The sequence below is a fragment of the Antechinus flavipes genome, chromosome 2, assembly GCF_016432865.1.
Source record: "Antechinus flavipes isolate AdamAnt ecotype Samford, QLD, Australia chromosome 2, AdamAnt_v2, whole genome shotgun sequence".
NCBI lineage: Eukaryota > Metazoa > Chordata > Mammalia > Dasyuromorphia > Dasyuridae > Antechinus > Antechinus flavipes.
In genome coordinates, this window is record NC_067399.1 from 632059422 (window position 1) to 632082095 (window position 22674).

The 22674-nt window shown below is 40.3% G+C and overlaps 1 protein-coding gene across 1 annotated transcript in view; it reads left to right on the forward strand.

The window, feature by feature from the left end:
• Positions 1 to 22674, forward strand: part of DLG5 (discs large MAGUK scaffold protein 5) — a 152527-nt gene that overhangs the window by 115162 nt on the left and 14691 nt on the right. The window contains 12 exon segments of the mRNA XM_051982027.1: positions 425 to 528; positions 1114 to 1206; positions 3323 to 4360; positions 6616 to 6748; positions 8878 to 9022; positions 10305 to 10426; positions 11873 to 11962; positions 12876 to 13044; positions 16342 to 16504; positions 17233 to 17366; positions 19399 to 19563; positions 21317 to 21497. Coding sequence (XP_051837987.1) covers positions 425 to 528; positions 1114 to 1206; positions 3323 to 4360; positions 6616 to 6748; positions 8878 to 9022; positions 10305 to 10426; positions 11873 to 11962; positions 12876 to 13044; positions 16342 to 16504; positions 17233 to 17366; positions 19399 to 19563; positions 21317 to 21497 — 2537 coding nt within the window.

Sequence of the window (22674 nt, forward strand, 5' to 3'; positions counted from 1 at the left end):
AGGTACTCTTAAGACTGAGTCACTGTGAAGGTAGCAATCTGCATAAGTGGAGGGAGTTTTCCCATCTAGGACTTTGCAGTATTAGTTGAACAACAGGCTTAGTCTCTGTCCTTCTCCTTGTCCTTACTAGCCATTATATTTTATAATCTTAAAATAATTCAAAAAAGACCACTGCCTGAAGTTAGGAACTTGAGTTACCTGAAATTTTCACTTAACTGGAATATCTCAGGCCTTGATGTTATTGTATTGTATTTAACTTGACTAAACTGAGATTTAGCAAGTGTGTTCTTGAATCCTGCTTATTTTCTCTTTTGAATATCTCTTTTACCTTTTAAAAAATCAAACAAGGAAAAGGGAGGGATTGGAAATAGGCTATAGACTTAAGGGACATTTGTGCATTCTAGTTTTGCTCTTTGTATTCCAGAGAGTGGTATCAGTCTAGAGAATGGCGTGTTTGCTGCTGCTGTTGTTCCTGGAAGTCCTGCTGCTAAAGAAGGATCCCTTACAGTGGGAGACAGGATTATTGCTGTAAGTCAAATATAGAAGGCCTAAAGGGGTGTCTGCCAGAAATGGGACAATGTAATTATATCTGGGACATGAAAAGCAACACAATCACGGGGAACCCATGGAAACTGTTCTTCACTTAACTCTCACATATAAAGAAATAAAGATGTAAACCTCTTATCCCTGTGAGAATAAGCCACCAGGACATGAGATTTAGACCTGAATCACCCCAAGCATGGATACAGTTCTTGGTTTCCTAATTATGAAGGGGTCGATTGCATAACCTTTCCTGGGATGGAATAGTATGGCTGTAACCATGAGACTTTTCTACCTACATATAAGTCATGTACTTGTATAAGTAGTTCTCTATATAAATCTCACTGATGAGACTTTCTGTCCTATGTCTTATGTCCCTTGGGGACTGTCCATGGTGCTGGACCAAGAGAGTACCCATGGGCAACTTTCAGGCTAAAACAGAATAGAGGATGCCTTCACACCAGCTGGTTTAACTAAGTAATTCATTAGCTCTGTTCTTTCTCCAGGTTAGTGCTGGGGATTTCAAAGGATTTTTTTGTGGCCAGTCCTGTCTCATTTCTCCTTTTTCCTCAGATTAATGGCATTGCACTAGATAACAAGTCTCTGACTGAATGTGAATCCCTACTCCGGAACTGCCGGGATTCCCTGACCCTCTCACTAATGAAGGTAAAAGAGCTATAAATGCAGGTTTCTCTTCAGGCTACTCTGAGACCAAAACAGAAATTGAACTTTGTATATATCTGCTAGCACTGCTATCTTTAAAAATCTCTTTAATTTTTCTTCTCTTGCTTATTCACTCATTGTCACACTGTTCTTTTTGATTCTTTTTTACAAGGATTGCCTCTGTGTGTTGATTTTTTTTTCAATTACATATAAAGCCAAATTTTAACCTTCATTTTAAAAAAAATGTTAAGTTCTAAATTTCTCCCTCTTTCTCTCACCCCCTTCCTTCCTAAGATGGTAAGCTATTTGATACAGGTTATATATGTGCAATCATGTAAAATGTTTCAATGTTCACCATTCAACAAACATTCTTGAGTATCTTTACTGTTACCTTTCTAGTTTGGAACCTTGTTACTTCTTATTTGGAATATTGTAATCCTTTCCCAATGGCATCAGTCCTCCTTCTCAGAACCTTTTAGCTGCTCCCTATTACTCCTTATCTTGCCAGTCTGCATTTAGCCTTTCTTTCTAGTGTCATATATTTTAGCCAACTTGTATTATTTTGTCATCTCCTGAGTCTTCATGCATACATTTGCACAGATTGTGCCACTTGCCTGGAATGCATATCTTGTCTGCCTTACTATTTCCCCCAACCCGCCTCCCTTCACCTCCATCATTCTGGTTCACCTTAGGAATCACTTCCTCTGTGGGGCCTTCATTGATTTCCCCACAATAAAGTGAAACCTTGTCTTGATCTCCCCTTTTGCTCTATTTTACTCTGCCTGGTATGTTTGCCTATATCTCTTGTGTTCTTTCCCCTTTCCCCCACCAATCTGTAAGCTATTTAGGAATAGGGACTATGCCATTTTCTATCTTTGTTTTCCAAATACCTAGCCCAGGACCTTGATGCTTAATAACTCTTGGCAAATTGAATTGAAGAGAAAATGCACTCCCCTCCCTTCTTTGCAGAGGTGGAGGACTATGGATGTGAATAATTGCATATATTATCTGGTATGACTGATGTATTAGTTAGGACTTTCTTAATCTTATTTTTTTTATTTTTTTCAAATGACCAATCTTTTTTACTGTCTCCATACCCTACTTCTCCCTCATCCCTTTTCAATCCCATCCCTTGTAATAATTACTCGGATCTATAATCCTCAGAAGGAATAAAAGGAAAAGGGGGGAAAGCTAAAAAGAATATTGAAGAAAAATCTGTTATTGTGTCCAGCTTTCTATTCTTATAGCATTCTTTGAAGTAGCATAACAAGTCTGGGCTTGGGCATTATAATTTCAGAGCCTTCAGGTTTGATTGTTTTGTTGTTCTTTATGTTTACATTGTTGTAGTTGGTTGTGTATCTTTGTTTTCTTGGTTTCTCTGATTTCATTTTGCTCTTGTATGTCCTCTTATGCTTCTCTATAGTCATCACATTTGTCATTTCTTGCAGCACAGTAATATTCTATGATACTCACATATCACAATTTGTTTAGGTATTCCCTCATCACTGAGTTTTTACTTTGTTTCTAGGTTTTTGCTGTGGCAGTATTCTTTTTGATTCTTTGTTAACAGGATTGTGTGTGTGTTAAAGACCTAGGTGTGATGGTGAATTCCTGTAGATCCTGCTACTGGGGAAACTAAGGCTGGGGTATTGATTGGCTTTGAGAGTTTGGGATTGCAATAAGGCTAGAGTTGGCCCAGTATTCAAACTAATATTGCTTGATAGTCTGCCTGAGGAGGTTTGGGCCAGTCTGGATTGGGGTCAGAGCTACCAAAACTATTGTACTTCCAGTCTGGTTGAGTTAGGAAGAACCAGTCTCCATTTTTTTTTTTTTTTTTAATTAGGAAAGGATATTCACAAGGACTGGGATTATTTTTTTTTTTCCTGTTGCCATCTCATGGTAAATTATGCAAATCAATGATTGTTAATTTGCCTTTATGAGTTAAGAAAGTCAATTCCTGTGCTAATGTTGATAAAGTGCTTTTTAAGTCTCCATGTGCTATAGCAATTCCAGAGATGGTCATTGCTGCAGCTTTTTTTGCCTAAACAGTTGAATCTTTGGTCCTTGCCATCTTGTGATCTGAATGTTCTCTTTCTTCTGTACTTTTGGGGCCTCTTAGGTGTTCCCTCAGAGCTCTTCATGGAGTGGTCAGAATATTTTTGAGAATCTCAAGGACTCAGAGAAAGTGTTGAACTGTAGGCTCCATGGATCTGAGGTCCAGGCTCAGAATAAGCGGAACCTAACACAGCACAACAGTTCCACACAGACGGACATTTTCCATTTGGAGAACTTGGAGGACAAGAAGGATCCGAGCACTCCCGGGAGTGGTGGGGGCTCCTTCTGTGAGCACAAACCCTTCCCTCGAGGGCCCTTGCAGGTCGTTGACCCTCATCGGAGTTGCCACAGCGTCTCGGAGCACAGCCTTAGCTCCTTCAGCTCAGACCCCTATGGGGAGCGTGGGTATGGACTGGTGAACTTGGGCAGTCGGAGGATGCTGCCTCCCTTTGATACTGTCATCGGGGACTGTGTCTTGGTGGGCTCCACATTGGAAGAGGCAGGGTCGGGGATGAAACACAGTGGTGGGACTTGGCCCAAGGTAATGGTCAATGCCTCTTCAGCAGAGACAGAGAAATTCTCCGTCTATAAGAAACCAAAGCAGAGGAAGTCAATCTTTGACCCGGACACCTTCAAGCGCCCCCAGACACCTCCCAAAGTAGATTACCTCTCCCCAGGCCCTGCCCCTGCTCATTCTCCCCAGCCCTCCAAGCCAGAAGGGCCCCCAACTCCTCCCACCCCTCCCAAGAGGAGTGACTCCATTAAGTTCAAACACAGACCACAGGATAGCTCTGGTTCAGAGACCACGCTAGTCCCCAGCTCTCCTTCCACCAGCCCGCCAGCCAGCCATCCCTCTGCACCAGCCCCTCTGGGGCTCAAACAAGACTCCCCACCTCACAAAGGCAGGGGGCGGATTCCTCCTGGGCACTATTACCGGGAAGAGGAGGGGGACTGTGCCCTCTTGCCGGGGAGGAAGGCCTGTGAAGAAGATGGCAATTTCCAGAGAGGGGACGATTCGGATCTGAAGCGACCCCGGCCCAAATCAGCGCCAATTCTTCGGCATAAACTCACCCCAGTAACCATTCCCAACCAGTCACTTCAGGTAAGGTCTGACCATTAAGTGGATGCTGTCAGGGAAGGAGTCCTGGGATATCAATGGGGCTGTGCTGGGGATTTAGGTCCTGGGTTGTTATTATTTGTTTGACTTTATTTGGAGGATGGGCACCAATGAACAAGCAGACCCTTTAAATGATGTGGAATCCAGTGGTGGGATTCTAATTGGAGGGTGGGGGATGGAGGAGGGACATGATCTTCAAGTGTGGCCATCAATCAATCCACTCTGTGGTTGAGATCATCCCTGACTGCCATACAGATGTGCCTCCAGTTCCCTTATAAATAGAAGGGCACTCAATGTTGTGTTGACATATTAAGAAATAACCCTAGAAAAATGGTCCTTTGCCCTGGTGTCATCCTTCCAAAAGACTGGCTGTCTTTGGAAAAGGCTGGAGTGTATGTGGCCAGTCATTTAGTTTGATTAGTGCCAGGAAAAGTATTGTGAAGGCATAATGCCTAAAGCTCTCAACAAAGATACAACTATTTAATTGACAATTGTTCTGATGGCTCAGAAAGTTTTAGTGAGTATTGTAGTTCTGTAGCCATTGATGTATAACTGAGTTGTATGAGGCACTAAGAGTAAACACCAAGATGAATGACAGATTACCTGCCTCTAGATCTTAAACTTCAAAGAGGAGCTACGAAGGTCATAATTGCAGTCCCAAAAAGTCTTAGTGCCATTTTGAAGCCTTTTTTATGCTTTTTGGAGCATCCTGTGTTTTAATGGTAGAAGTGATTAATTGTATATGGCATAATTAGAAAATGGGGCTAGGTCCTTTGATGGGCCAGATAGAAAAGAGACATAATTCCTGTTCTCAAGTATTTATAGTCTTGTTGGGAAGTTTAAATGTACATATATATAAAAAGTAATAATATGCTGCTGTATACTAGCGTGCCCAAAGAAGCAGAGACAAGGGCCAAGGTTTAGAGAGTGGAGAGGTAAGAATAAGAACATTTTTTTTGAGCCAAAATTGTCTTGTTAGCCAGATGAAAAATCCACAACTAACTCATATCATGTTCTCATTTAGACTTAACACAGTACCAGGCATATAGTAGGTAGCTAATGATTCTTGACTATCCTACAGATTGACTTGCAAGTATTTGCATCATCATTCTTCCCTTTTCTTTTTCCCTCTTTCCTTCTACTCCTTCCCTATCAATTTAACAAGAACTTATTAATCACTTAGAATGTGCCAGACCCTGAGGATACAAAGAAAAAAAATGAAATAGCCCCTGTCCTTAGGGAACTTACATGCTATCGAGGGGGGACATTTTACATAGAAAACCAAGTACAAAATATATAAAAGTAATTTTTCTGGGGAGAAAAGCCATTGTGGAGAGGTGATTGAGAGGAATCAACATTATTTTCCTGTAGAAGATCTGACTTGATATATTCCAGATATGGGGGGCTAGTTTCTTTGAAGATAGAATTTAGCTGGAAAGTAGATAGAATTCAGGAAGGAAAGCAAAATACAATAAGCTCAGAAATATAGACTGAAACCATATTGTTATAAACTTAACTAAGGAATTATATCTGATCCTAGGGACAAGAGGGTAACACCTGAGATTTCTCTGGTAGAGGAATCATGTACTTTAAGAATATCTCATTGGTGGCTGTGTGGAGGATGATCTCTTCCCTCCTCTCTCTCCTCTCCTTTTCCACTCTCTTTTCCCTCTTCCCTTCTAATCTCCCTTCTCCTTTTCCTCCTTCCTCTGACCTTCCTCTCTTCTCTTTCCCCTTCCTTCTTTTTTTCCTTTTCTCTCATATGTAGTCAGTGGATTTTTAAAAAGAGTCTCTTTCCTATTCCATTTTCTTTACTTTTTGAGGAGTCAGTTGTTACCTCTTCCAGTTTGAGAAGTTGGGGTGGGAGCCATGAGGGGGGCCTAATAACCCTGTATTAAAAATTACTTTTTCATAGACCTTTAGACCTATTGAGGATCAGTCAAGCAAGAATAAAATTGAGTTGTATTAGCATATTTTTTTCATCAGGTGTTCCCTGCCTTAGAACCTTATTTTCTGAAATTTATCTCCAGTTCTAAAACCACACAAAGACACCAGGTCTTTGACATCCTAGGAGTAAAACGTGAGTAATCCATTCAGATAGGAAATGGTTATAATCATGACTTAAATCAGACTTAAAGGTAGAAAGCATTGTGTCTATAGAAGAAAAAGGGGCTACATTTGTACAACTCCACTTCACTGTTTCCTGGCTCCATTGGACATCTCTTCTCTCTGGTTTCCAGGCACAGAAATACACTCCAGCTACTGATGAACATTTCACTCCAGAGCTCCAGGAGTGGATCCCCTACTCTCCGAAACGTTCCTCCCGGCACAGTGATGGCTTTGTCCCTATTTACTCTGGTGGAGTATCTGCAGGTGAATGTTATAATACCCTGGAGTTTGGTAATACCATGTTCTAAACATGGATGAAAAGAGGAAGTTATCCTAGTGTAGTCAGCAGCCTCCTTGAGAAATGTCCGGAAAGGTAGTTCTTGTTTCTTCATATTTACTTCATCCTTTAGTGATTTTCTTTTTCTTTTTACAGTATATTCTGATCAACAGTTAGGCACATGATATACAGAAGCAGAAAATACTAGGGTTTCGTGTCGGATAAACTCAAAGATCCCAGCTTTTGGGGCAAGAACTCACTGTTTGAAAAAACTGTAGTAAAAGTAGAAAGAAGTCTGGCAGTAACTGGGTATAGATCAAAATTTTACAATATATAAGAAATGCACATGTACTTTAAACATAAAGAGTCATCATAAACAAAAATTGAAGACATTACCTGTCAGAGCCATAGTTAGGGTAAACAGAGATAGAGAGGTTCGCCGGAAGTAAAATGGACAATTTTTATTACATAAAATTTAACCGTTTTTGCACAGAGAAATGTAGCTAAATGTGACTAAAATTAGAAGTGGAGCAGGAAATGGGTGGGGGAATTTTTGCAGCAGATTTTACTGATAAGAGTCAAACTGTATTGAATTTATAAGAATAAGAGCCATTCTCCTACTCAAAGAATATGAAGAGGCGATTTTAAAAATTATTTAATTAAAATTTAATACTTATTTAATTGAAAAAATAATATTAATATGAAAAAAATTTCCAGAAGCCCTGGCATAGCTAGTCCAAGGGATGACATGACTTTCTTATCAGGCACAAGTTATATAGTGAGAATTTGCTACTTTAGTCACAGATTTTGAGATAAGTGGTCCCCTTTTCTCCCTTTGGGTAATATAATTCTGTGTGATTTTAGGTCAGCCCTAATATCCAGAACTTCCAACCTTGTTTATATTTAGCTGCTGGGATAAGTTGGAGTAGATGCCCTCTTAAATCCCATTCAAATTGAAAGTCTCTGATTCCTTGTGTTATTTCAGATAATCACACTCTTAATTAGGCATCCTCTGCATGGCTTCTTTTGCCTATTAAGGCCAACAAGGAAAAGGGACATTTTACTGTATGTTGGAAGTGGGATCTTAGGAGCTTAACCTGCCTTGAAAAAGAATGAGGACTGAGCTATTAACAAATCATGAAAAGATGCTCTAAATCCCTCATAATTAATGATGAAAACTAAGGTAACTCTGAAATTCTATCTCAAATCTGTCAGACTGGCAGTGACAATTATTAGGAAAACAGGTTCATTAGTGCACTGTTGATGAAGCTTTTTAGTCTAGCCATTATGGAAAACAATTTGGAATTATGCCCAGAAAGTTCCCAAATAGTACATATCTTTTAACCCAGCTATACCATGTCTATACCACGTCTAGACCTCTATACCAAGGGAATTGAATTATATAAAATTATGTAGAAAAGTGATTATACTAATTCTTTTTGTGGTAACCCAGAATTGGAAACTAACGAAGTATCTTTTGATTGAGAAATGACTAAACAAATTATCTGAATATAGTGGAATATCATTGCACCTTAAGAAATGATGAAACAAACAGTTTAAGAAGAAGTCTTCTGAAAGAAGACTTAAAAGACCTTTATGAGACGATCCAAGAGAAATAAGCAGAACAAGATGAATTTATATTTATGCAATTTATATAATGGTAACAGTGATATAGAGGAAAACAGCTTTGAAAGATTTTAAAATTTTGATCAAAGCAATGATATATCATTGTTCTAATAGAAGAAAAAGGAAACATTCTGCTCTCAGACTGTCAGAATGGTAATGAATTTAAAATGGAGTCCCAAGCCTGATGCTCTCCTGAGAGTCTGAGTTTTGTTTTGGTAGTTTTCTTCTTATAGAATTAGCCATAAGTTAGTAGAGTAGAAGATGGAGAGATGCTGGAGAGGCTCACTTCTGGAGCTTGCCTTTCTAGTCAGGAATTACATTAATATGAATAATCATTAGGTAATGTCTCTAAATTAGTTTTAAACATTATATAAATGTCAGTTATTGCTGTTGTTATTATTACTGCTATTACCATTACCTAGAGTCCAAGTGAGTGTAAATGAAGAGGAAAACTGTGGCGTGATAGTTTTTCTTCTGGCCCATTTTTCAGGTACTGTCCCAAGGAATTTAGCCCCATGCCCTGCAGTGACTGCCATCATGAGGAACCCTATCTACACGGCTTGGAGCCATAGAGTTCACCCCAATAGCTGCCAGTCTGCTGCCAGTCAGATGCACCATCAGCACTTGCATCCCAGGTATGCATTTAAGAAGTCATGGAAGGGGCCCTTGATAGGTGGAGATTTAAGGATCAGAGACATTGAGACTTGTTTCCACACTGAGTACAGCTCTTAGCTTGTAGTAGGTGCTTAATAAATGTTTATTGGCTATTGACTAGTATACCATGGGCCAACATGTGAGCGCGAGCCTTTTGCTTCCTAGCTGTCTGCTTTTTCTTGTAGTCACAAATGTACTCTGTTTCCTCCATTCAAGAAGCGCTTGGGCAAGAAGAGTTGCTTTGCTTTGCTACCATTTCCAAGTGTGGTGGATTCAAAGCTAGCCTTGAATGGGAAGCAAGCTGGCTTTGGATCCTGCCTCTTGACTTGTTAGCTTTGTGAATTTCTTAAGTTAATTGATAATTCTGAGCCATTTCACTATATTTAAAACGGGAATGACAATGCTTGTAGCTCCTACCTTTCAGGGTTGTTTTGAAGCTCAGAGACAGTATTTAAACACCAAGTGCTTTGTGCACCTGAAAGCACTATATCGTATCGTCTGCTGCCATTATTATTTCTTATTGGCATATTCCAGCATAATAGACTAAACAGACTAAAAAGATCAGACAGGAGAACAGTCATTAGGGACAGTTATGGAGAGCTCTGTGTTTGGAAAGTTAAGGAACAAAGCCTAACAATCAAGGGAAATAGATCACTTTGGGGAAAATCTGGACTGATTGGGCCAAATATAGTTAGTTCTTCACTAGGCAATCGCAAAGTCAGTATTATATAGTAATAACATTAGATTAAAATAGACTTTAATATTTATCCAAGCATTTTTACCTCCTGGCACTCTGGTCCTTAGATAAGTGGGGCAGTGTTATTATTCTGATTTGTCTGGTGAGGAAACTCAAGCTCAGGGAAGGGGTTTTGTGGTTGGGAATGTCACAAGTTATTGATGAAAAAGTAAGTTAATTCTAAGTCCAATATTCCTTTCCTCTGAACCATATAACAGGAACTCTTTTTCTATCCATAACCATTATGTGTAGCCAGAGAAGCAGCTCAGTGATGTTGGTTAGAATGTCAGGTCTGGAGTCAGGACGACTCTTCTTGTGTTCAAATCCAGCTTCAAGTAGGCAAATCACTTCATCCTGTTCCCCCAGTTTCTTCATCTATAAAATTAGTTGGAGTAGGAAATGGCAAAGCACTTTGTTATCTTTGCCAAGAAAACCTGAAATGGGATCACAAAGAATCAGTCATGATGGAACAATAACAAGCCTTGACTGCCATCCTCAAGCACCTAACTGCTTTGCTTCTCACGTAGTGCACAACACCAGGGTCGCCTGAGCCTGGACCTAAGTCACAAACACTCCAGCGACTACTCAGAGACCTCAAGGACAAGGACCTCGCATGGGTCCAATTCATTACCATCTAGTGCCCGCCTCGGTAAGCATATTTCCAAATAGAGTTTTTAATTTTTGTCCCTTAAGGTTTAAGCAAATAGACTTCTATAATCCTTTCTAGGAAACCTTGTAAAGAAATGCACCAAATTTAGTCTTTAGTATAGGATGTATTATGTGTCATTATTTATTCATGATCATATTTATTATTTATTTGTTTATTAGTTTGTTTAAATTTAGTGTAAGATTTTTGCCTTTTCTGTGGTTTTTTTTTTTTTTTTTTAAATCTTTGTGGTTTAAAACTAACTGACCTCAAAAATGTGTTTTTGTCTCTCCTGAGCTGAGGAGATGAGGGATTCTTTTCAGGGCCATGTGTCAATGTAGCAGCAGAATGTACTTAAATCACATGCATTCAGATTTATTTCCTTTTCTAATTGTCTGCACTCATCAAGCCAGTCTGAGGATCAGTAGAGTATTTGTTTGAGTGATATCTCATGGGTCTCTCTTCCAAGATTTTAACTATTTCTTTATACCCCAGGTGAAATTTGTTTAAGATGGAGGTTGACAAGGGGCATGTCTGCTCCCAAATAAAGCATTTACTGAATTAAGTTTGCCTAATGAGAGTTCACTTGTTTGGGACATAGCCTGCCACAGAAGTAAATAACTTAAGAAATATGAATATTATAACTTTTTAAAATTATGAGACAACTGTAATTTACCTGGTTCAAGGTGAAAATATAGCCATTAATCTAACCACAGGCTAAGATGGGGTCATTCGCAGAGAGCACCCTGCTGCTGAACAAAGAAAGATTAGAGAAAAGGACAGAACAAATTTGAGGATTAGTAAGAGAAAGAGGACAATTCAATGCATTGTCACTTATTTATGGACAATGGACAATAGAGTGTATATAGGACTATTCTAGCTTTTAGGGAAATACTTCCCTAAAGTAGGTATGGGTGACAGTTAAAAAAAAGTTAGCTGTAGCCCAAGGATTTGGGGTTTGTTCTTTGTAACAAATGATGGGTGGTAGGTATCATTGTCTTAACAGACTACTATGCTAAGACTCGAACTACCCTGACCTTCAGAGGGAAAAGACAAAACTAGTTTTCCTGATAATATGGAAAATTGTTCTTGTCCCTTTGGCTTGAGATTTGACTTGAATGTTCTCACTCATAGAACTTTTGGTGCCAGGATAATTTGTACAAGAACAGTGGGTTAAATTTTCATCATTCTTGATGTCCATCTCATGCTTTTATTTATTTATTTTTTAATAATCTGATCATTTTTAAGGAGTTGACGGATCAGACCTAGTCAAATGTGATTTTTTGTGTAAGCTACAAATTTTGGGCTGTTTTTCTTTCAGGGAAAGAGTGTGTTTCCTTGTGAAATTTAAATTTATCTTTGTAACTTAGTCAGGCACCTTGAGTGACAGGTGCTCAACAAAGGCTTGTTAAGTTGAATTGTGAAACCTTTTTGTGATTTAAAAAACAGGATCTTCAAGTAACTTGCAATTTCGGACAGAACGTATCAAAATCCCATTAACACCAAGATACCCTCGATCTGTCATGGGCTCTGACAGAGGTAAGATGGGAATCTCCTTTCTTCTCTCTTGTTATTTCTTGCTTTTCATCTTCTGGATGGGTTTCATAAATTTTTTTTATTTCAGTCAATTAATTAATTAATTGTTGGGCAGCTGTTGGCACTTGGGTTGGGATAGGGAGGAAATACAGAAAAGAGAAGACATAGCTCTTATTTTCTCTCTCTCTTTTTTTTTTTTTTTTAAAGCTTTTTAATTTCAAAATATTTTGCCTAGGTAGATTTCAACATTCACCTTGCAAAACCTTCTGTTCCAAATTTTTTTCTCCTTTCCTTTCTCCCACTCCCTCCCTTAGATGGCAAGTAATCCAATATATGTTAAACATGTGCAATTCTCCTATATGTATTTCCACAATTATCATGCTACACAAGAAAAAAATCAGTTCAAAAAGGGGGAAAAATGAGAAGGAAAATAAAAAGCAGGCAAACAACAGCAACAAAAAATGAAAATACTATTTTGTCATCCACGCCCAGTCTCCATGGTTTTCTTTCTGGATGTAGATGGCTCTCTCTATTACAAGATCATTGGAACTGGCCTGGATCACCTTGTTGAAAGGAGTCACATCCATCAGAATTGATCACTGTATAATTTCGTTATTGCCATGTATAATGGTCTCTTATTCTCAAAGAGCTTGCTGTCTAGTTGCAGGGGCAACATACTGTGAGGCTATTGCTTGAAATAATAGCTAATAATAGCAGGCAGTATATGAGGAAAAACTACCGTACATAGTACATATTATATGGCAACCAGGAACCCATTGAGAAAAAGACACCACTGAATACAACGTAGATGGTGAAGGCTGTTTAAAGCCTCTGTGTCTTGACTGAGGGGATTAACCCTCAGCTACAAATTCCACTGAGCATAAGAGAAATGTTCCGTCTTCCCCTTTCTTTGCAGGTTCACTGTCTCACTCTGAATGTAGCAGCCCCAGCCTGATCACTCCTCCCCAGTCACCTCTGAACCTAGAGACCTCATCCTTCGCCAGTAGCCAGTCCCAGAGCTCACTCTCCACGTTACCTAGGATCGCTATCAGCCCAGCATCAATAGGGGAGCGAAGGAAGGACAGGTAAGTGTGGCCATTGCTATTTCTTTTGGAATGAAGTGGAAGACCATGATCTACTTGTCAAGAAAATCTGGGAACAGTCTTTGTCTTCTATTATTCAACTGGTCACTCAAGTCACTCAGCAAATATCCATTAAGCACTCGTTATGCATGTAAGTGCTGTTTGTACATGTTGTGGGAGGTGAGGTAGAAGAAAGGTTTAGGGCACATTCTTGAGGGACCTTGCTGAATTTTAAAATCAACAAACTGCATATTTAAAGCTTCATAGTTTTAGAATTAGGAGAGCATAGAGTCATTTAGTCCAGCCTCCTCATTTTATAAATGAGGAACACAAAGCCCAAAGAATTAGATCTGGGATTTGAAACCAGATCCTGAGACTCCCAAGTTCAGCATTCTTCTTGTGGAAAGTGAGAGGGATAGGGAGGAGAAACATGCTAAGCATGTCCAGCATCAAGACGGTCCATAGTGAAATGTTTTTGTCTCCTCTAAACTCTCTGATACTAGCTAGATCTTCTCTGCATCACAGATTTCCATACTCAATTAAATCAGAGTTTGTAGGGATTTTGAAATCAGTTACTTCAGTTCCTACTATAACACAAACCTTTTGGATGGGATTCTGATTTGAGATTAGAAATCTCTCTTGGAGTTTAATCCATTTTCTTCTTTGCTGACTTTTATGGTCTTTTCTATCACTGGACAGTTAAAAAGTATCTTTTGTGGAAAGTGGGTCTCCCTATCTCTTGCTATAGCCCCATCAATCCAGCTCCACTAATCTTTGCCCTGTTCTCTTTCTGACCTGGGCTGCTCTGCCTTCCCCCAGTCCCATCCTATTTAATATTAATGTCATCCTATTCAGGTTGACCTTAATGCAGGCACCAGATGGAGCTCTGAGCTCTTGATCCTAAAAGATCTACTGGCCTCAGCCTCTCCCATAGCAGAACTGTTGTTGGCTGCCGTGGATTGTTAAATCATTCTCAGAAAACTCAGGTTAACTTTAAAGCCATTTTAATTCTGATTCAGATGTTTTGGTCTATACCCACCCATCCCTATCAGTGCTGGTGTCCTCTCTATTTTCCCTTTTTTATCTAAAGGATTTTGGATCTGGAGTAGGATGTTAGAAATGATTAGATTTCGATTTTGAACTCTGCCCCAAAGGATAGAGACTCTTTTGTCTTTTTTTATATTTCCATCTTTTAGCACTGGTACCTGGCACATAGTAGGCCCTTGATAAATGTTGATTGTTTATTGATCAATTCAAAAGGCCTGGTAAAACTGAAAGAATTCTGGACTGATTGGGAGTTTAGAGACTTAAGTTTTGTTACTAAATAGCAAAAAACTTGGGCATATTACTTGCCTTTTCTGAATTCAGTTTTCCAGGCTATACAAATAAGGGGTGGGTGAGGAGGTAGATAAAGAGGAACTAGGTCAGATTTCCTCCAGCTTTAAAATTTCAAAGATTCTTTGATGATGTGCTAAAATAGGTAATACTGATTTAAAGTGCAATGGAAATTCAGAAGGAGAAGGATATACTTTCAGGCTGGCATTAGACAGACTCATTTTATGAGTTCAACAATGGCCTCAGATGCTTCCTAGTTGGGTGATTCTGGACAAGCTATTTAATCCTTGTTTGCCTCAGTTTCCCCATCTGTAAAAAAGAGCTGGAGAAGGAAATAGCAAACTGCTCCTGTATCTTTGCTAAAAAAAAAAACCCAATCAATCAAACAAACAAACAAACAGTTTTTTAGATATTTAAAGATATTTAAATTTAGATAAAGGGAGAGATTTGTATTGGATGAAATATTTGGGAAAAGTTTCTTTGAGGAGTTGGCATTCAAAATTAGAGATTAATAAAGATGGGATGGAGACGACTGTGGCAGAATCTTAATGTAAAGACTTTATGAGAACTAATCAGTCAATAAATAGTAATCACTAGGCATATTACTACTGTCTGCCTGGGCACTAGGATATATTTTAAAGTATGGAACAAATCTCTAAGTGTAAGAGCTGTACAGTCCAATGGAAAAGATTGGCACTAACCTCTGAAAGTCAACTATGCATGATAAATTTAGTCTTGGGAAGGAGAAAGGAGGAGAGTGATTTGCCATCCAATTGAACCAATCAAAAGAGTTCCTGAAGTCAGTGAGCATGGTATGTAAGAGCTGTATTGTAGAGTTAGATGTCAGAAATCATGGTTTCAGACCTTGGTAGTCTCAATCTTTAGGTGAAATGTTGCTTGGTGGTTAGAACAAAAATGGGAGACAGCATAAAGTAAATGTCATGATGTGGAAAAATAGCACATCTTGGTTCTCTGTTTCTCCTGCTCTTCCTCTTCCTCCTTTTACATTTCTCGTTGTCTGTTCTATGTCTGAGGTTTTCTTCTCCTTCTCTCCCAAATCTTCTGCCCCTTCCAGATATCTGTACCGTAATAGATCTTTTCTGAGACTTCCTGTGGCTCCCAGGCCTAGATTCTCCTCCCTAAGGAGTTTGAGGTTGGCCTGACTGACATAAGGTCCTTCTCCAGCAGTCTTGTGCACTTCTCCTTGTGCCTGTTTCACACGTTTGGATAATTTCCCCAAGGAGCGTTTGCATGGTCATTGCAATGCTACCATGCAAAACTGCTCTGGTATTTTTTTTTTTTAAATTATTTTTAATGGCTTGGGTTTGCAATGGCTTAATTCCTATGATTGATTTGCATCACCTTGCATAGTTGCAAATATAAAAATAAATTCCCCTGGATTGCTTTCCCTGGATTGATCTCATCCTAAAAATTATCCTGTTTTTCTAGAATCTTATATTCCTTCCCTCCATCCTAGCTCCCCAAACATTTATAAACTGTATGGATCAAAAAACGCTTCCAAATTATGGTTTGTAAATTACATATTATATAAGGCAACGACTTACATATATAATATGGACTGTCTTGTTCTTTCCTTCTCCTGTTGTGTTGATCATACTTTTTTGTTGTTTCTCCGCTAATCCACATCTTTAAGACCATGTATCTTAGTTTCTGTGGGGTGGTACCAATTTTTTTTTTTTTTTTTTTTGCATGAGGTTTCAGGAATGTGTACAATCTGTTATGAAAGAGATAGTCGTCACATTTTCCATTTACTATGGTTGTCGCCCATTTCCTAAATATTTATTTGATCTTTCTTGAAAGGGGATGCCATGATGTCTGATCTTTTCCTTGTAGCCCATTGCATGTTTCTCTTGTATCTGTCTTTGATCTGTCATTAAGCACCATTCTATCCAAAGTGTGTCATTGCATGTGAGCCTACTTAGAGTTGTTTCTTCCTTTCAAAAGGCCTTACATGGAGGAGCCTCGCCATGTCAAAGTGCAAAAGGGTTCAGAGCCACTGGGAATTTCCATAGTGAGTGGTGAAAATGGTGGAATCTTTGTTTCGAAAGTAACCGGAGGAAGCATTGCTCACCAAGCTGGCCTAGAGTATGGAGATCAGTTACTGGAGGTAAGAAATGGCCTCCCCTTGAGGAGAATCTTCTCCTTTTGCTAACTTTTCTTCTAATGATCTAGAAATGAAAGCACCCTTTGTCACAGTGAAGATCAAAGCTCTTGCATATCTAGAGCCTCCAAAGGGGCAATGTAGAGTTGTCCTTGGATTAGATTCTTCCCTGTGGCTTATGTTCATAGGATATGAGCTAGAAACAAACTTAGAGGCCATCTAGTCCAATCTCAGCTGAAGAAAATGGGTGGGTGAAGTGGTTTTTTCATATAGGAAACAAGAGGCAAGATTTGAATGCAGATCCTTTGTAGCTTTCCATTGGACTTCAGTGCCTCCTTGCTGTCCCTGGCTGTGCGATTAGATCTAGTCCATCAGTGGGCTTGGCAGGATGTGCCAGAGGTTGTGATCCACTCATCTAGCTTTTAAAATCCCAAGTTCTCCTTTGTTCCATGTTAAGGCAGTAAGAGGGAGTTGGGAGTTCAGGGTGGTTCACAGAATACCTTTTGAAGACATTGGAGATGCTTAGACTGAAGAGACCTGGGAGAACTATTATCAAGTGTTGAAAGGAATGTTGTGTCGAGGAGGGCTTAATTTTGTTTCTTTGGAGTCGAGAGGGATGTGATCGAAGACTTTAAGGGCTAATTTAAGCCTGATGTCCAGAGAATCTTTCTTGCACCAAGAACTATCCAGGAATCAATTGTCCTCTTTTGTGATCCATCTGTTTTCTCTTTTAGTTCAATGGCATCAACTTGAGAAATGCGACAGAGCAACAGGCACGGCTGATCATCGGTCAGCAGTGTGACACCATCACTATCCTGGCTCAGTATAACCCCCACATGTATCAGCTTGGCAATCACTCCCGGTCCAGGTAAGGGCAGCTCCCTCTTAGAGATGGACCACCACTTGCATGGCAATGAGCCTGAGACCAAGAAGGAGGTAGCATGGTGAGGAGATAGAAGGGAGGGGAGGAACAAGCATTGATAAAGTACCTTTGCTGAGTACTGATATCTCACATCCCAACAATCCTGGAAGGCTATCATTACCTTATTTTACATTTGAGAGAACTGAGGCAAAAAGAGATTATGTCCAGGGTCATACAGCTAGTAAGTTCCTGAGACTGGATTTGAACTCAGATCTTCCTGATTCCAAGCTCAGTGTTCTCTTCACTGGGCTACCTAGGGACATTAATCTTGTAGGTAGGAAAACCTAAGATCAGAATCTTGCCTTAGATCCTTACTAACTATTGGATCCTGATTAATTTCTTTTTGACTCAAGTTTCATTACCTATAAAACGAGAGGGTTGGATCCTGTGATTATAGATTCTTTCTAGCTCTAAGTCTTTTTGATCTTATGATTTGGTGCCTCTTGTCACTTGACTTAGTGACTCCATCTGCTGGCTAAAACCTTGTGCTTGGAAGGAGAAGAAGGAAAACAATCATAGCTTTATGGATTTATATATGGAAGGAACCTCAGAGGTCACCTTATCCAACTTTCTCATTTTATAGATGTGGAAAACTGAGGCTTAAGTTAAGTGAATTGCCTGGGGTCACAACTGTAACAAGTATCAGAAGTTAGATTAGAAGCTAGTCTTCCCGACTCCATTTATAACACTATACTTGAGTTTCTTCTTCATTTTTTTCCCTGAGGCAATTAAGGTTAAGTGACTCTCCCAGGGTCACAGTTAGGAAGTGTTAAGTGACTGAGGCTGGATTTGAACTCAGGTCCTCCTGACTTTAGGGCAGGTGCTTTATCCACTGCGCCACCTAGCTGCCCCAAGATTCTCCTTCATTTTAACTTTGAGAGAACATGGTTGCCTCACAGGTCCCATTTTTGGAGCACAGTTTCTGGGGAATACAGCCGTGGATCCTGCTTGAATTTTCAGGCTATATGTAGTGATCATATATTGATTAGTCATTGAACAGTTTATTGAATAAGTTTTCTGTGTGAAATTCTGTACCTAGGATAGATCCAATATAGCCCCAATAGAATGTGATACTTGATACCTTGAAAGCCAGGGATAGAAGTTGAGAGGATGAAAGAAAGAAGAGTGTAAACCAGAGATTTGTTCAGTCTTTCAAACTATAGATATTCTTTGTACAAGATTTTGCATTAAGGGCAGAAAAAAATTGTTGTCTTAATTCCCAGTCACAATTCACATTTTTTTCTTCCTTAAAAGAAAAGCCCCCATGATAGAAAAATTAAAAACTAAGGATTGGAAGAGACCTCAGAGATCATGTTGTACAATTTGTAGCCAACACTAACCTTTATAGACAAACACAGAGCCAACTGACCCTCTAATTGAAATCCTGAAAAGATGAGAAGCTCACTACTTCCCAAAGTTGCCCATTCCACTTTGGGGTAGCTGTGATGATTAATAAAAATTTCTGTATGTCCCCAGATCTTCCTCTCTGACACTTTTATTTGTGGGTATCTACTTTCTCCCTTTGGGACCAAGCCAACCATGTCTAATCCCTTTTCTTTGTGACAGTCTCCAAAATGCTTAAAGACAGCTATCATGTTTCTTTTTAAGTCTTTTCTTCTCCAGGCTAAACAGACCCACTAGTCTTTCCATGACACATTTTCCAGGTCCTCCACCATATTCCAGCTTGTCTTTCTTAAACTGTAGTGCCCAGAAGCAAAAGCAGTGTCCAAGATCCGGCCTGACCAGACAGAATACAGTGTCACTGTTATGTCCCTTCTTCTGAATATTCTGTTTCTGTTTAGGCAAAAGCCCGACAGTGTTGGTTTGGGGGGGTGGAGTAGTTGGGTTTGCTGTATCGTCATGTTGATTTGTGACCAGGCCGATGGTAGAATTCTTGGCTGTGGGACTTGGGTGTTGGGTAGGGATGGTGGGGATGAGAACTGTATTCCACCCCTACGCTGTTTTTTTCTCTCTGTAGCTCTCGACTGGAGCCTGTGAGCTCTCATTCCAACCCACAGGGCAGTGGGTCTGCCACTCCAGACAGCCATTCCGTCATTGACACCGTGAGTGAGCAGGATGAGGGGACCATAACGCCAACATCCAAGCAGACCACACCCACCACCAGCCCTCGGAATTCCATCAGGTTGGGCCCTGGTACCTCCTTATTCCCAGACCCTCCCTCAGCCTTCAGGGTGGCTCTAGATTATCAGGCCATTTTTGGACAAAGTATTTATAATGCTGATGCAGAAATTATAAAGGAGGCAGCGTACATTAAATAACTAGCATTACAATGTACCAGGGGTCCTCAAATTATGGCTGTGGGACAGATGCAGCAGCTGAGGACGATTATCCCCCTCACCCAGGGCTAGGAAGTTTCTTTATTTAAAGGCCCACAAAATATAGTCTGGCCCTCCAACAGTCTGAGGAGCAGTGAACTGGCCCCCTCTTTAAAAAGTTTGAGGACCCCTGGTGTAGACCAAGACTTAGGTGAAATGAATCTGGTGTGAACTGCAAGCTTGGTCATAATTTAGGTCCCCATTTTAGTTTTTCACTCAGATTGAGAGCCCAATCAGTTCTCACTCAATCATTTTTTTAATATTTGCCTTTGAACCCCTTGGTTGACCTTCTCCCAAATTCACTGACCTTTCCAAGCCAGATGGAAATGTTGAGTTAGTCCAAGTGTGAGCCAGATGTAACAACACTGCCTCCCAATGGAGAGCCCAGACTATTGCTCCATAATATCTATTCTGTTACACCTGGTGTAGTCATTGACCATAATCTGGTGGGACGGGATCCTGATACAGAAGGGGAAAAGGCTAAGTGAGAAGAAAGGTGAGGTGGATTCTGGAAAGGTTATCTTCACTCATTTTAGATTGTCTTGGACTCCAAGAAGGTTTGTCCTGAAGTGAACCCTTAGTGATCATCTAGCTTTGTTTCTGAAAGGTCAAGCAGCTAGTTTGTTGCAAAGAGAGAACTGGACTAGAACTCAGGTGTCTTAATTCTATTTTAAAAGCTTTATTTCATTTTTCAAATTAAAGACTTTATTGATGTTATTATTATTTTTTTTTAATTCACTTTCCTGCTCACTCCCCTGTCATCTGCTGAACCATCTCTCTCTCATAACACAGGTGCAATTATGTTCCCTACCTCTCCACTTCACCTGCAGCTCACTGACAGCATGATTAGATAATGCATTGAGCAGAGGTCGAATGTCTTTGAGGTCATCCTCTATTGTGTTGGTGTGGTCTCTGGCCTTGCTCATTCACTTTACTCTGCAAATATCCATACCAGTCATCCCAAGCTTCTCTGTGGTTTTTATGGTGCTTTTATATTCCATTGTATTAATAGAGCAAGCAGTTCCCCATGGATGAACATCTATTTTCTGTTCATTCCTTTGCTACTCTAAAAAAAAAGAATGTGGCAAATATTCTAAAAGTGGGGATTGTCTCCTTTTTTATGTTACATCATCCCTCTGAACTGAGTCCTTTTGATGTGGTTAGGAAGTAAGATGATTTTTAATTATTACTTAAATAGAATATCATTAGGAATGTAAATTTGTGATAAAAAAGAAGATATGAGACATATTTCAAGGCCATTTTTTTTTTTTTAGATTATCTCCTGACTGATTTCTGTTTTAGTGATATTTTAAATTCATGGCTACAGCCAAGGCAGCTTTCAGAATCGAAGTCCTGGCGTCACAGCCTTAAATTAAGTCTTTGAGCTGGAAGGAACCTGCACAGATAGTCAGCTCCAGCCCCTTGTTTCAGATAGGTTAGGGTTTTCTGGCAGAGGAAGCTAACGGCTGCTCTTGTGCCATCCTTGGGACCCACTTCTCCTCCGACAAAGGGTTTGTGGGAATGATGGAGGGTTAACTAACTCGCGTTCTTCCTCCAAAGGGTCTTGGATGCCAACAAGAGAACCCCAGAACCCCGAGTTGTCATCATTAAAAAGTCCCAGGTGGAACTCGGCGTGCAGATATGTGGTGGGAACCTGCATGGGGTGTTCGTGGCGGATGTGGAGGATGGCAGTCCTGCCGGTGGTCCTGAGGGGCTGGTGCCAGGAGACCTTATACTGGAGGTGAGGACTTGAGCTAAGAAAGTGAAGAATTTCTCCCTTATGGGAACATTTGGTGCTTTTAGGGAGCATGAGGAAAAGTGTCAGTTCAAATGTCGCCTCCTCTGGGAGGTTGATCTCAAGCCTCCATGGGCTCCCCAAAATTGCATGTGTATGCTTTGGGATTATTTTGTCATGGGGTGTTCCCTAGTAAAGGATAGCTACCTTGGGGCAGGCTCTGTCTGAGTTTTATCTCATTATCCCCAGGACCTAGCATGGAGCCTGGCACAGGGGGCTTACACAATAATTTATTGATTGCTTCATTGGATCACCTGTAGTCCTTGTCCTCAGGGATCCCCAGTCTATGGGAAGAATATTCTTCCTGTATTTGAGGAGCTCATAGCCTGATAATCACGGGTGGGTGAGTAGGAGGGGGAGAATGAAGAAATGAACACAAGAAACATGAGAAGGGGGAGGCCCCCAACCAGTTCTGTGACGCTATGTGGGATCTAGACAGGGACAGATTCTGTGCAGTTCCCAAGTATTTATTAAGTACCAGCTGTGTGCCAGGCACCATGCTAGGAACTCGGAGTACAGAGACACAGATGAGAACATCCTTGCTCTCCAGGAGGTTCTCTTCTACTGCAGGAAATGTGCTTCTCTGGAATAAGTCGTGAGGGGGAGGATGGAGAGAGTCATTCAGAGGTACTCCAAGTAAGAAACAAGAGAAGTTCCAGGAAGTTTAAAATGGAAGGACAGGGTGGGCAAATTAGTCTCTCTCTCTCTTCAATATCTCCCTCTCCTTCTTTCTCTTTCTCATTTCTTTTCCCCTTCTACCTCTCCCCCTGTCTCTCTCTTCCTCTCCTTCCCTTCCTTCCTCTTCTCTTTCTTTTTCCCTCCCTTCCTCTCTCCCTCCTTTTCTCTCTTTCTCTTTTTCCTTCTCTCTTTCTCTCTTCCTCTTTTTCCTTCCCTTCCTCCTTTTTTCTTTCCCTCTTCCTTTCTATCTTCTTTCTCCCTCTCCTTCTTTTTCCTCCTCTTTCTTTGTCTCTGTCTCTCTCTTCCTCCCTCTCCCTTTCTTTTTCCCTCTTTCTCCCTCTCTCTCTGCCTTTGTATCTCTCTTTTGCCTCTCTTTCTCTCCCTTGACCTTTCCTTCCTAGCCCTTGGCACTCTGACCCTTCTCATTCTCAGTCTTCCTCTGCTT